We start from the raw sequence: 15,350 nt of genomic DNA on the forward strand, positions 1-15,350 counted from the left end.
TTTTAAACTCCAAAAGTTACTAGGCAATAATTACTATTATTTCTATTTCAGTTATCTATTACGATAAAAATGCAAAAAAATATTGATCTACTCTGATAAATTTACTATAAATAGTAATTATAAAACTTCCTAACTGCATATTAATGTTAACGATACAATTTTTTTAATTCTCATAAAATTTTCTATTTAACAATATCAATTTCAAACTTCCAATTGAGCTAAAAGTTATGGTAAAATAAATTATTTTTTTTTATTATAAACATTCACAAAACTTTATCAAAAATTTTTCACTTTCTCCAACGATCCTCTAGATCGCGGAGCAAATTCTTAGTTTCCGTAGCGAGACGTACGTTCGAAACGTTTGGACTTTCTTTCCGAAATCATCTTATCCCGATCCAACTTTGCTTTTGGAATCTCTTTGCTAGGTTGCACGTGGGTTTGAATTTGTTGGGTTTACTTTTGCTCGATGGGGTTGCACTTTTTTCCGTTATCACTTGCTCCCGATCCCACTTTGCTTTTAGAGTCTATCCTTTGCTAGAAATGCGGAGCATTTCTAGTCATAATAACTAAATTTATATGAAATAGTAAAATATTGTACATATAAGTATTTTCACTTTAATATCACAACAATAATCACCTCAGTATGGTTATTTATATATACACGTCATCTCTCCTTCTATAAAGAGGTAAAACGCTGATCCTCTGTTATAATACATATGCTATTCAAAGAAAGGGAATCCTCTATGGTGAAACACACACACGTCATATAAATAGCTATAGTTTAATTTCGTTGGGTTAATATGCTGCCGCCGCTCGATTACAACTTTCACATTACATTGTTTACATAACACTTATTCTCTATCTACTGTTACTGAATTTTTTCTAGATATTATGTTAGTATGAAATTGTTATTTATTGCAATAAAAGTGTAAAGTGTACAGCTTACTCAAATGCCCAATTATTATTTATTTTATGTACCACCTTGGGCTCACTATAATGATAATTAAGTATACATTGTTGACAACACTCAAATAAAAACATATATTTATTATTTATTTATGCAGTGTATATAATACACTTACGAGGAAGTCATTTTAATTAGAATGTGGAATGAGTTTCATTAAGCCCTATAATACATCTTGAAAGTTAAAATAATTCATGTCACATTTTTGTCAGTCCTTATCTTCTAAAATTTTTCGTATAAGAACATATTTGAGAAGATATAATTTTAATTTACAAAATAACATAAAAAAAAAATTGTTTAAATAAAAGTTTATTTAAATTATACATGTTTTCCAATGAACATTTTTGTAAATGTGGAACTATTTATAGAAGGATAAAATATTTATTGGAACAAAAGTATTTGGATAAAGGTAACTTTGGCACAAGTATTCATTGGAACAAACAATTAATGGATAATTGTTAATTGGAACAAGTAACAATCTTGAATAATAATAGCTTTGCACGAAGTGTTTTAATCAAATTATGTAAGTATTGCAATTTAACAGATCGCATGGAAATAAAGTTAAATTTATTTTAGTTTTAGTTATGATGTGTAATGTAATTTTTTAACACACTAAAATTTGAGTTTTGACAATTTAATTATTGGTCTTATTTTAATTATGTAACAATGAGTAATATTTTGTGAAAACTTTGTTTTTAAAATAAGTAAATTAACAATTGAAGATAGAATATTATTAATATCAGGTTAGTAATGATTGTTTTCATACAAAATTTTTTTTGTTATTTAAGACAATAACGAATAATTAAAACATTAATCTTATACTAAATTTATGCAATCCTCTTAGAAAAGGTATGAATATAAAGATTATTGGATTATGTTTATGTAAATGATTCATTTACTTTCTAGTATATTTTTATATAACAGTCCTTGCATAACTTTTACTATTTATAAAATTATTAAATTTGCATTTTATAATATAATTTTTCTATTATTTCTGATAAACATAGTAGTAGTTATATTCAAAAATGGTTTACTGTTTTAATTTAGTATAACTGTACTATTTAACAGTTAATTTAGATAATCCTATTAAGTGGTATTTATATTTTTTGATTGCTATAGTTTTGTTTTTTGTAATAAAAATTAAATTAATGCTTCATTGTTATTTCCCTAAGATATCAATTGGTACATACAAAAATACTTACATTACATTTAACGTCCCAATATGGATAAAAAGAGATAACTGAGTACAGGTTTTATGTAATGGTTAACTTATAAGATTATTTTAATAAATAATAAAACTGTTAAAAAGCCCTTGATTACCAGTCAAAAAAATGTATAAATATAAGTAACACTTATAGTAGCTAATACTAACTATATTAAAGAATTTAAGCTCAAAACTAAAGTACCATTTCCATAAATAGATGAATGTCAATGAATAGTCAGACTATTATTTATTTTACATTGTCAAACACTTAATCAAATATTTGTTATTACCAACACTTAAAAGAGAAGTTATCTTACTTTTGAACAATTCAAATTTTTTTACAAATTAAATAACTGCTGTAGAAATAGTCTGTATATAAATAGAAAAGGGGAAATAAGGTAGATGACAGGCAGAGTTTAATTAAGAACAATTGATTAGTTTAGTTTAGTTTATTAACAATGAAAAATATGTATGTCAACAACAAGAGAAAAGGCGTAAAACAAATGTGTGATCTACTTATATATATATATGCAACATTAACTAAAGGTAAGGAAAATATAGGAACAAAATAAAATAATGGTAACGACTAATCAGTATCAATAAGTGAAAGATCAATAGACTGTTCAAATTAACTCCTAACTAAATATTTAACTATTTAATATGAGAAAAAGATCTATTTAACTAAATATCAAGTTTAATTGTCGTGTGACTGCTAGTATTATAAACTTATATTAATCTAATTAACTAATGAACTAAATTTGTATTAAAATATACACCCATTGATCATGTGGTCAAATGTGCAGAATATAAACAAATAATAGTCAACAGTTAAAGAATAAACAAAGTAAAAGCTAACTATTAGTGCAACTCTAAATTAAACAATATAATCTTCTTATTTTTCTTCGCAATTACTTCTACTACGGCCCCGACTACTTGGAGCCAAACAAAATTAAAGAATATGATATAAATAAAATTATTAGGCAAATTTATTTATGTAGAAACCAAAATTTGAACTGGTTGTTCAATGTGCCAGCTATTATACAAACTTAAGATCTTATAGACTAATTAAATATTTGAAAGTTATTAATTAGTAGAGTAGAGTAACAACCCAAGAGATCAGATTGGATATAGTTGTAAATTTTATTTATTTAAATGAATGGACCAAGTGGTTTGTTCTATTTTTCAAATTAAAAATAATTATATTATTCATATTGAACTATCTAAAGTATAAGGTTATTATAAGTTAAATGAGCAAATGAGAGATAGAATGTTTAATACAAAGTGAACAATAGATCAAAACTACGATGTTGAAAGAAAATAATCAAATAGACTAATTGAAGTAATTACTAAAATTAACATGAATTACCAAAAGTGTAACAGCACTAGCTACAAGTAATGAGTGCAAAGTACAAGAAAAAATGCAAAAAAAAAGATTTGATAGAGAGAAAATCTTGTAAAAAACAAACTTAAATATTTCAATTTAAAGGCTACTTAAACATGACAATAGAAAACATACAAAGTATTCAGTAAATAAACAGGTCAGTTGTTACAATGAGATCAATAGATCCGTTTCCATATTTACTGAAAATTTTATATAGTTGCTATATAATGACCAAAAAGTGAAGTGAGCGAGCACCAAAAATAACCATTTGAATGTGCAATGGCCGCAATCTTGGACTTTATCACAACTAATAGGGTTCAACAGCATGGCCAACTATTGAGTGATTTTCTCAAACATATTACTTTAAATATTAAGATTTTATCATAATTCCTTCAAAAATAATAACAAATTTTTTTTTTCAGAACACAAATAATTAATATTTATAGTTGATTCCATAATTATTATGGATTCAACTAATTTAATTCATATTTGGAGCAAGTTAGGAAAACTTACTGTAGATTGTGTTAGAAATATACAAATTACATCAGAGGTAAATTAAGCAAAACATTTTTTTACATATTATTTTTAGAAATGATTTAATATATTTATATTTATTTATGGTATTTTCTAAAAGCTATTGCTTGTATCAGTGAGTCAGTAAAAACCTACTTAACTAATTCAGCATAACTCCATTGAACCTTAATGCCAATGTACTAAGGCACAACGGATTACCGACTGAGATAAGTTAGCCTCTTAAATTATGTAGTAGTTAAGAATATGATTTGAATAGTTTAACAGTCTATCTATTGGATTAGGCATAATTGAATCTTGACTATCAATTTTTCAATACAACGTCTAAGTTTTCTTGAAAAGGGAAAATTTAATATTTAACATACTACTCAAAAATATTATTTTGATCCGTTTATCATGAACTACTCGTTTACTATAAAATATGAATTGAAGTAGAAGTGCGACTATGACTATTTAAATGATTAGACATATCATTCCTTACATCGTATTGGGGTGTTAACTTTATTTTTTTAAATGGCAAAATATATACATATTTAATTAGCTTATAAAAAAGAAAATGAATTATTGATAACAACTTTTAGGGGCCAATACTTTGGAAGTTATTGAAATTTTTTTATACATAGAATAGAGAATGACTGCAATCAAAAAATATTGAATGTTAAAAATAGCATTGCCTACANAGAATGACTGCAATCAAAAAATATTGAATGTTAAAAACTTGATTTCTAGTCTGTATATTAAAATACTAATATTACAATAAAATTAAATATATATATAGGTGTTTCGTTTATCATTAACCCTTTAGCAGGCGCGTGCCTCTTTTTAACGTTACAAGTCCCGTGGGGGTAAATATGACCCATTTCAATTTTGATGAATATTTTAAGTTATACATTTTTTTTTTAAAGGTATTTATTTATAAAATCGATTTAATATTACTATAAAAACAATTTTCTAAATTTATATCTATGCACACCTTTTATGCAATATAATACAATCGTTTTTATTTATGTGGGGGTATACTAGACCCCCACGCAACTGTTTAAGGGTTAATCACTCTTAACTATAAAATATGGACTGGGGTTGATGATGACTGCAGCTATAATAATTATATGATTTGACATTTCTATGTACTTCTCTTCCCTCCTAAATATAAAAATATTCTAAAGAAGATTATTTTTTATTTTATAAGCTAGTTGTCAATCAGTATGTTTCCATTTAATTAAAATTTGCTGACATCCTTATAATATATAAGATATGAACTGACAAGGTACTTAATAATTGATAAATCAAAAAATGTATGAAACTAAAAAAAGTTTAAAAAATATATTTGCAAAATTATTTTTATTTTGTAAGTAATTAAGTGGGTTATGATGAATGAATCACTCTTTATATTTATATTATATATGAAAATACACAATGTACATATTAATATGACTATATTCTTACTTACTGCATACCTACTAAAATTTAAAATTACAATAATAATAAAAAAAAATGGTAGCACAGTGGCGTTGTGGCACAGTATGGACGTGGCATAGTTGGGACAAGATAGATGGTATATCTGACAGTGATTAAAATCACTATCATAAGAAATGCTTTGATGCAAATCTGTAGATAGTGTTTAATTTTAAGAAATTGGTAGATTATTTCAAAAGCAACAATAACTCTTATTCCCTTAATTTTCTTCCGATTGGTTATTTAACTTATAATTATAATATATGAATAAATTATAATTATAGTTATTACATTTTATGTGAAATTGATATTCAATAATTTAATATTATAATTTTTACAGAGATATTATAAAAATAATAAAGTAGTTGCATATTTCTTTACTTTTAACGCTTATTAAAAATTTAAAGAACTTGATGCAATACTTTTCAATAAAAAATGTTTGTTACTTATAACAAAGTTATATTTTTAGCTGGATTGATTTTTTAATTTGTCAGTGGCAACCGCTAAGGTAAGACATGTTTTTATAAACTCGGCGATATTCGTTTGTTAAAAAAAATTTATCGAAGAATTTGTATATAATTTTGTGTAAAAATTAAATAATATGTAAAAAAGTGTATGAAATGTTAATAAAGGCCTATGGTGAGTCTGCCATAATTAAAACAAGGGTTTACGAGTGGTATAAGCGTTTCCAAGATGGCCGTTGAAGATGATTATAAACACTTTTGCATGAAGCGTTTTATGAATCCAAAAAAAACTTCTGGATTTTGCATCACGATAATACACCTGCTCACACTTCATTCTTGTTCATGAATTTTTGGCCAAAAACAATACTGTAACAATGCCCCAGCCTGCATATTCGCCAGAAATGACTGTGTGACTGACAATTTCCAAAAATAAAGAGAATCTTAAAGGGCCGTTGTTTTACAAGCATAGATAACATAAAAAGCGCATCGCTGAATGAGCTGAAATCTATCCCAAAGATGGAGTATGAGAAGTGTTTCGAGGATTGGAAGAAGCGTTGGCATAAGTACAGGATGTGTAATAAGGACATTTTTGAAGGCAAAAACATTAATATAGATGAATAAATAAATATTTTTATTAAAAACGAAAATTCCAGTTATTTTGTGAAAATACCTCTGTTCCATTTGATTTTAAAGTATTTTGTTGTAATATTAGTCATGTATAAAATCCAATATTTTTTTACACAGGAACAAATAGTAAGATTGGATGAAGTATACAATAATATATTGAATTCTGTACAGCAAAATAATGTGTCTGTAAATGTACCAGGGAATAAAACAATCAAAAGACAATCAAGTATGAGTTATTATAAATTAATTAAGTTATTTTTCAGCCATTTTGATAGGACCAGTTAAAATTAGAAAGATTTATTAGGTGATTCAAAAGAAAAAGAAAGATAACATTGAATATTAACATCATTTAATATTTTGATAAATTATTTAGCCAAATAAAGAAAACAATGAAATTTAATAAGTTATTAAGAACTAAAGAAACATTTAAAATGTAGATGATATATAATATCCAGTAGACGCCCATTTCTTAATAATACATTAAGACTTTAGAACTCATTAAAACTGTAATAATTTAAAAAAATTAATATAGGAGAGCAAAATAAATTAAAAAAAATATATAATTTTTTAACTGGTTTGTGTTTAATTCTACTAGAAAATCATTATTTGGATTTGTGTCTATTAAATAAAAATACTGATGTCAAAATTAGATAAATAATGTTGTTTTTAGAAGTGTATATAGTATGTGATTTTCAATCATATGAGTCTAAATATTGCATTTTTTCAAATGTATTTTTAATATTGTAAAAAATTTTAAATGTTACAATTTGGTAAATCTATTTAATGTTGATTTTAAATTGTACTTTCATCTACTCAAAAAAATATCAATTTTGGTAATGGTTTTTATAAGCATGTTATTGGGAAAAAATTAAATGTACTCTAGAACACAATTGATGATTACCAATTTTTAATATAATAATTACTGTAGAAACAAAACTATATTTTAATGGTGTTCAGGCAATATTGTATGAGCATCTGTCTCCCTATTTATTTTTCGTTTTTTGTTAGTTTTTATTAATATAATAATTATTATAGCAAATTTACTCAAAAATTATCTTTTAAATAATTTTATTATTTATTATTATTTTTATTATTTGTTTGCTATGTTAATTTCAGGGAAAGCTCATTTATCTAACCAAGTTGGAGACTTATTTGTTACTGAAACTGATTTCCAAGAACCGTCTGAACCAATTGTTCGTCGAACTAAAAGATTAGCATCAATTGTAAGACATAACTAAGAAAAAATTATTAATAGTTCTATTATTTCTCATCATATCAATTATTTTATATAAATATATGTTGTAGGTTGCTTCTGATAAAATTAAAAATTCAAAAAAGTCTGCTACAAATAGCTCAGAAACAAAACAAACTAGTAATAGTTTTTTTTAAATTTATTTATAGTTTTAATACTAAAAAATATTTTATAATAGGAGAAAATAGAGCAAGAGCTATTTCTACCAGTGTGGATATTGCTCCTTTTATATGTCCTAATGCAAATTCGACCTTTGTTGTTGAACACAAAAACATCTCTTCAAATAACGATGACCAATACTTTTTAACTGATGATAAAATAAATACTATGACTAAAAATTCCAAAATTGATGATATATGTGAAATTTCTAGTAAACAATCAAAAAAGAATGTTGAAAAGCAAATAACGTCACCAAAGAACAATGTGGAAAATATATTAACTCAAAACATTGGAGACTTAGATAAAGAGTATTAAAATATTTATAAAAAAAAATACATAATTTTACTATTACAAATTTTATTTATAGAATATTGCTATGCCCAAAAGACAGAAAACGAGAAAAACTAGAAGATATTGATATAAATGTTGATGAATTAATGCCACAACATATGACAAGAATAAAAAAAAGAAAATTGGAAGATGAGGTTAAAATTATACATGTACCATTAGAAAAACAAATATCAACTCCTCAGGCTAATGTAGACGCAATGACATCAGTAACGCCTCATCAATTTAGAGAAGATGGAGCTGTAAAAAGAAAAGAATTATTTCTTAAACAGAAAGCAGATCAAAAGTAGTTTTAATATTATATAATAATATGATATTTTATTTAAATGTGATTGTGTATTTTATAATACAAACAGTTACATAACTACTACAATGATAGACTTATGTGTATATTTTTTGTAGTATTATTAAATTTTATTTCAGTGTAGTGTCTAAAACATATTTTTGCTAAACAAATATTTTCTCATAAGTATATACATAAGCTTCAGTAATTTAGTCTAGATTTTAGTATATATACGGGGTGATTTTTTCATCATAACCCATTTAATTACTTATAGATAAAACATAATTTAAACATTTTTTTTTTTTTTGGTTATCATTAGTTACCCATTATTCTTGAATTATTAACTATGTAATACTTTTTAAGTTCATCCCTTATGCCTTGTAAGGATGTCAACTTTGTTTTTTTAAATGGGAACATATATTTTTAATTTAATAGTTAATGACATTTAAATTTTTATTATAACTCTTTTATTAGATATAAATATTGAAAGTTTCAAATGTTTGAGTTAATATATATGTATAATACACAAGGGATTACAAATACAGCTAATTAATTGATTTTTAATGGCATTGCTGTTACAGCAAGAGAGTTTATTGTCAATTATCACTAACAATAGATATACTTTCTGTATTGCCAGTTAGTGTATTTATAAACTCAACAATGTGCCTAACTACCGATTATAAATACTGTGTACCTGCAAATATCGACATCATAAAAAACTAATTGGCTACCTGTATTTGTAATCCCTTGTGTATTATACATATAAATTTGATTATATGTTATGATTATGATTATGATAAAAAATCGCTCTGTATAAGAATGTTTATGTAAAGGAGTATAAATAGTAAATTTTCAGATAATTCAAATAACATAACTATGCCATACATCAGAATCTATGATTTATCTCTAATTTCAATTTATAACCACTTGGTAAAGAATGGTCATGTGGATATAAAATTATTACTTATACGTTCGGAATGTAATTTTCTACAAAATCAACACAAAAACCAAAAATGTCTAATGTTGACTTGTCTTTCCTTACGTAAATTCTGCCTAATGATTTCTTTCTATTGAGATTTTTTTTATCTATATATATTTTCTCAAATTTATAATTGTATAGATAAACTTCTTTACTATCATAAAAATTTTAATGGATATTTTTTAATTTAAAAGAAAAAATGATGAACTACAAACGAAGGCAGCCAAATTAAGAGAAGAACAAACAAAACTTTATCAGGAAAAAATTCAAAAAATGGCTGAAGAGAAACAGAAAAAAGAAGAGAATAAAAAAGTTAAAGAAATGTTGCAAAAGGCAGAACTAATAAAAATAAAAAAACAGGCTGAAATTCGTAAGGCTGAAGTAACCGCTAAACGGAAACAAGCTGAAGAAGCCAAAATTTTAAAAGTTGCCGTATGTAGTTTTAAGTAATAAAATATTAGTATGAACCTATATAACACATAGAGGTCCAAATCGCAATTCTAGCTGCACATTCAGATTTTAATATAAATAAAAAAAGTTAAACTATTTATAAAATGTTGATTTTAAATATGCTCCTTCAAAATAACCTTAAGTTTCAAGGTCACGCTAGTATTTGTTTGTATATTTAATCCTTTTTTTAAACTTTGATTTAAGCCACTGTTGATGGCAAAATAAAATAATGTTTCAGAATTAATTTTTTTTTTCATTGAATATTAAAAAACGTTAAATTTAAATTTACTTATTTGATGTAAACAATTTTTTAGCTTCGATACAAAATTGAGAAGGTATTAATTTTACCATGATGTGTTTTATTATATATAAGGAGTATCCAAAAGAGACATTAGAGGATATCTGGGGAAATGAAGGATTGGTAGATTTAATTAGTGAGAAAGAGGTATGGGAGACTGTGGCATCAATGAAAAAGAATAAAGCAGTAGGACCAAATGAAGTGCCAGTAGAAGTATAGAAAATTTAGGCAGTGTTGGCATAAAGTGGTTGAAGGAACTTTTAAATAAAATCTTATTTGAAGGGAAAATTCCAAATGAATATAGGAATAGTATTGTGGTGGCGATATTTAAAGGTAAAGGTGGCATACAGGAGTGTGGAAATTATAGAGGCATAAAGCTTATGAGTCATAGTATGAAAATTTGGGAAAAGATAATAGATAAGAGAAACATCGGTATCTAAAAACTAGTTTGGAATTATGCCTGGTAAGCCAACAATGAAGCCAGTATTTTGTGTGAGGCGACTTATAGAAAAATTTAGGAAAAAAAAGCTGTGTATGGTATTCATAGATTTGGAGAAAGCGTATGATATAGTACTGAGAGAGATTTTAAAGTTGGCATTAATGAGAAAAAGAGTCTTGAAGAGGTACATTAATATAATAGAAGATATGTATGATGGCACTTGTACCATGGTAAAAAGCATAGGAGGAGTATCAGAAGGTTTTTGGGTAAGAGTAGGAGTGCGCCAAAGTTCTGTTTTAAGCTCTTACTTATTCTCTATAGTGATGGATGAAATTACTAGAGAAATACAAGGACAGGTGCCGTGGTGCATGTGTTAACAACATAGTGTTAATAGGAGAAAATAGGGAGGAAATTAATCAAAGGCTAAAGGTGTGGAGATCAATTCTTGAAGAAAAGGGTTTAAGAATAAGTAAGAGTAACATAGAGTATATAGAGTATGAGTTTGACAAGAGAACACGAGGTAGGTGAAATGAGTAGATCAGTGACAATAAGTGAGGACGTGATTGGAGAGGTGGAAAGTTTTAAGTATTTAGGGTAAGTTGTGCAAAAAAGTGATGGTATTGACAAGAACGTAAAACATAGGATTAAATGCGGGTGGTTGAAGTGGAGAGAAGCGTCTGGCGTCTTATGCGATAAAAGAATTCCAATGAAGCTGAAAGGTAAATTCTACAAGACTGCAGTGAGACCAGATATGATGTATGGTTCAGAGTGTTGGGCGGTTGACAAGAAAGTAAAGCAGAAAATGAGTGTAGCTGAGATGAGAATGCTTAGATGGATGAGTTATATACCTTAGATAATTCCCTTTTATTTAACATAATTTTTTTGAAAATCTGAACTTTTACTTGCCCACAGGTAAGATTTAACTTTTACAGAAAAATTTTAGTTTTTAAATGTTCGGGAAGTACTAGTAGCTTCAAACATATGTTATAATTAAGCTTATGTTATGTACTATAAGTTGCAAAAAACAATTTTCCTAACTCCTTATCTTCTATGTATAAATGGCTGCTTTAGTTAAAAAAACATGAAATTTTTATGTTAAAATTTTCGATTACATATTTGAGTTTTTCAACTTTAAATTGCTATAACTTATAAAATAAGTTAATTTATTAAATTTATAGATAAAATTTATTAATAACATATATGGTTAATCTATAAATTTATGGATTAGTACAATTTTTTTTATAATTATTTGATAAATACTTCTTTTAACAATCATACTTTTATAAAAAAACTGGATAATTTCCTCTTGTTTAAATCCTAAAAATCAAAACTAATATTTCATAATTGGTTTAATTTTATTTGCATACATCAAAATCGTAATTTTGTCCAGCTAGAAGCTAGTTTTAGACCACCGTGTAGCATAAATGCCTTGAGTTTATACTGATGTATTTGTACTCTGCTCGTATTATTTGCCCATTATTGTATTAAAATATTATACCAGATGAATTATCCATCTTATAAAAAAAATTGTAAGAACAACTTATTTTTCATTTTTTTTTATCATATTAAGTTATAAATAGAGGTTCTCATTTATTAAAAATAAATTTGGGAGTTTTTTTTTATCTTGAAAGGATAAAAACAAAATTATTTAACTATATATCATTGTGGAGTTTTTTAAGTCAAATAATTTTTTGAAGTATTACATTAGCGATGANAAAAACAAAATTATTTAACTATATATCATTGTGGAGTTTTTTAAGTCAAATAATTTTTTGAAGTATTACATTAGCGATGACGATAATTGGAGGGCTTGGCAACAACCAGACCTTTTTAGAAAATAAATAGTTGTTAATTTTGAAATAAAATAATTTTTTTACAGAATTCAGTACTAAGTTGGATAATTAAGAAAAAATATTTTACCATTGCTTTTAATAATAAAATGGCTTTTTTGAAAATTTAAAAAAATAGACTTATATGGTTGTTGCAACAAGCCCTTTGAATTGTCATTTTAAGTGCAATATTACGTATTTCCAAACATTTAAAAAAAAAATGTTTAAGTCGCGTATTATTACATTATTGTTGGTAAAATGACAATTGTTGTAAGTATGTAAAGTAAATTACATAGAATACAAGTTGTTTAAATGTTTTATATTATGTTGTAGCAAAAAGCTGAAGCTGAACGTTTAGCTAAACTAAACGAATTAAAAAAGTAAGTTATTTAAAATTGGCATTATATAGTTAAAAAAAATTGTTAAAATTATTAAAATATATAACTGTAACTAATTAAATTTTTTCTTATTAAATTTATTGACTGAGATGACTATTTACCAGTTAGATTATAAAATACTTTTATTGTGGTGATATGAAACTGAAGAGGTGTCAAGTGAGATAGTTTGCCTCTTTAATTTACTTCAGTCGTTTTAGTAAACTTGATTGTTTTCCTTAAACAATTACATCTCTGCTTTATTGTATACATTTAATATTTTTATATTATACGAGAACCATAAAGATAATAAGATTAGTATGTGTTTATAGGTTACAAGATAATTTATTTTTCAAAGTAAATAAAATGTAAGGTTTAGTACGTTTGTCTTAAACAAAATTCCATTAGTGTCAATTATCTTTAACATGTTCTTGAATCATTCCTGTAACTTCAATCCAGAATGCAGTTATAATTTCTTTCACATATACAAATTTATCACATATATTTTTCAGAAATAAATTAGAAATGTCAACTATATATATATAACTATATATTCGATAGTATTGACACTATAATCACATTTTATATATGATGATTTATTAAATCATTTTAATTGTTATGAATTGTTCTACATTAAAGGTACACTAATTTTGAATGATAAATTGATGCCTTGTAATTTTCTTTTTTGGATGGTCCTCATATATAGATAAGCTTTCTTATGTTACAGAGTCTGTAATTATGTGGAGATCTAAATTTTAATAGTGTTAAGTGTTTTATAAGACACTTTAATATAAATATAAAAATAATTATTTATAATAATATGATATTTTTATTTTCTGTAGACAAGAAAAAAAAATTTTCATTTCTCATAAAGCAACAACGTCAACTCCTACATTAAAGAAAAATATAGAACAAAAAACTAAAACTCAAAAAGTATGCTATTTTTCAAATTAATTTTTTTTTATATTATATTATAATATTTATAATATATAGCTGTTTTATATAATAATCAAAATTTAACACTACCAAAATATTAAATAAAGCTAAAAAATACACTCAAGTTAAAATATGCTCTAATAAACATTAAAACAATTTTCAAATTCATATTTGAGTTTTAGTCCCTAGCTAAAAATTTGAAACTTCTATGAATTGTCCTTCTTCAATTACCAACTATGACTCCTTTGAAAACTTTTGCAATAAAGTGGCGACTCCTGCTCTCAAGAAATTTAATTTATATTTGCAACTAATTTGCCATAAAATAATGACAACTTCCTATTTTCCCCTATTAGGTGTTATGAATCTTCCCTTACTATCTAGAAAATATGATGATTTAGACAGTATTTATCCTATAATAATTATATACCTATTGATTGAGGCTTTTGATACTTTATGAACTATCTTAAACGAATTTTAGTTTAATAATATCATACCTATTTCTAAGAGTGGAACATCAGCTCCTGAGCTGATGAAGCTAATAAACTTTTAACAACTATTGAAACTATGTAATTTTATGCATATTAAACTTGTATTTAAAAAAATTATATTTTTTTTAAGATAGAGAATATAATAAACAATGACTATGGATTAAATGATATATCAGCTCGTGATTCTTCTGAAGAAGAATCCAGACCTAGGAAGCCAATTCCTGAATGGGCAAAACGTATGTTATTTGAAAATGGAATCTAAAATGTATTTTTCCTTCTTTTGTGATAAATTATATAAATCTTATTGATAGGAGAAAATAGAATAACAATACTTGAAATCCAATCTTATGTAAGCTCAGGAATTAGAGACCCATTTTTTGACTGTCCTACCCAGATTAACCTCAAACAGATGTTTCAAGGTTGGAATATTCGAGAAAGACAACGCACATCAAGCGCTGTATGGACTACACCACCTAAGTATAATGAATATGTTCATAAATATTAATATCTTATAATTACAGTTATATAAATTGATTATCTATTTCTATTTGCCATAAAAATTACAAGAAACTTAAAAAATTATTTCTTTAATAAATTATTTATATATTATTTAACTAAATTCTTAAAAAAATTTTGCTAACAGTGTTTGATTATTATTATTATTATTTTGTAAATTTTATGTACTAATTAAAATTTTTATTTTATAATTTTATTTAAATTTAAAATGTGATATAAAACTATTTATTATAATAAAAATTTTAATTGGCTAAATAATAAAGTTATTTTTGGATTTTATATTAAATAAGTTTATTATATTTCTTTCAGCGATACGTCAATAGATCACAAATTGTATCTAGTCGAAGACATTACTCTCAAAAGTTGAATAAAT

General features: G+C 25.2%; 1 protein-coding gene across 2 annotated transcripts; it reads left to right on the forward strand.

Moving 5' to 3' along the window:
- Positions 1 to 1,511: 1,511 nt before the first annotated feature.
- Positions 1,512 to 15,149, forward strand: LOC126898523 (inner centromere protein-like). Of its 2 annotated transcripts, XM_050672632.1 has the most exons (12): positions 1,512 to 1,707; positions 3,972 to 4,099; positions 6,744 to 6,852; positions 7,743 to 7,849; positions 7,932 to 7,998; positions 8,057 to 8,345; positions 8,405 to 8,671; positions 9,842 to 10,079; positions 12,997 to 13,043; positions 13,880 to 13,970; positions 14,592 to 14,697; positions 14,773 to 15,146. In XM_050672632.1, exons 2-12 carry the CDS (start codon positions 4,013 to 4,015, stop codon positions 14,964 to 14,966), a joined length of 1,602 nt encoding a protein of 533 aa, XP_050528589.1. In that variant the 5' UTR covers positions 1,512 to 1,707; positions 3,972 to 4,012; the 3' UTR covers positions 14,967 to 15,146. The 2 variants fall into 2 exon arrangements, with proteins under 2 accessions (XP_050528589.1, XP_050528590.1); XM_050672633.1 differs by lacking the exon at positions 1,512 to 1,707 and having other exon boundaries at positions 3,983 to 4,099; positions 14,773 to 15,149.
- Positions 15,150 to 15,350: the final 201 nt, after the last annotated feature.

Source organism: Daktulosphaira vitifoliae, unplaced genomic scaffold (genome assembly GCF_025091365.1).
Source record: "Daktulosphaira vitifoliae isolate Bord-2020 unplaced genomic scaffold, ASM2509136v1 Scaffold_2, whole genome shotgun sequence".
Taxonomy (NCBI): domain Eukaryota; kingdom Metazoa; phylum Arthropoda; class Insecta; order Hemiptera; family Phylloxeridae; genus Daktulosphaira; species Daktulosphaira vitifoliae.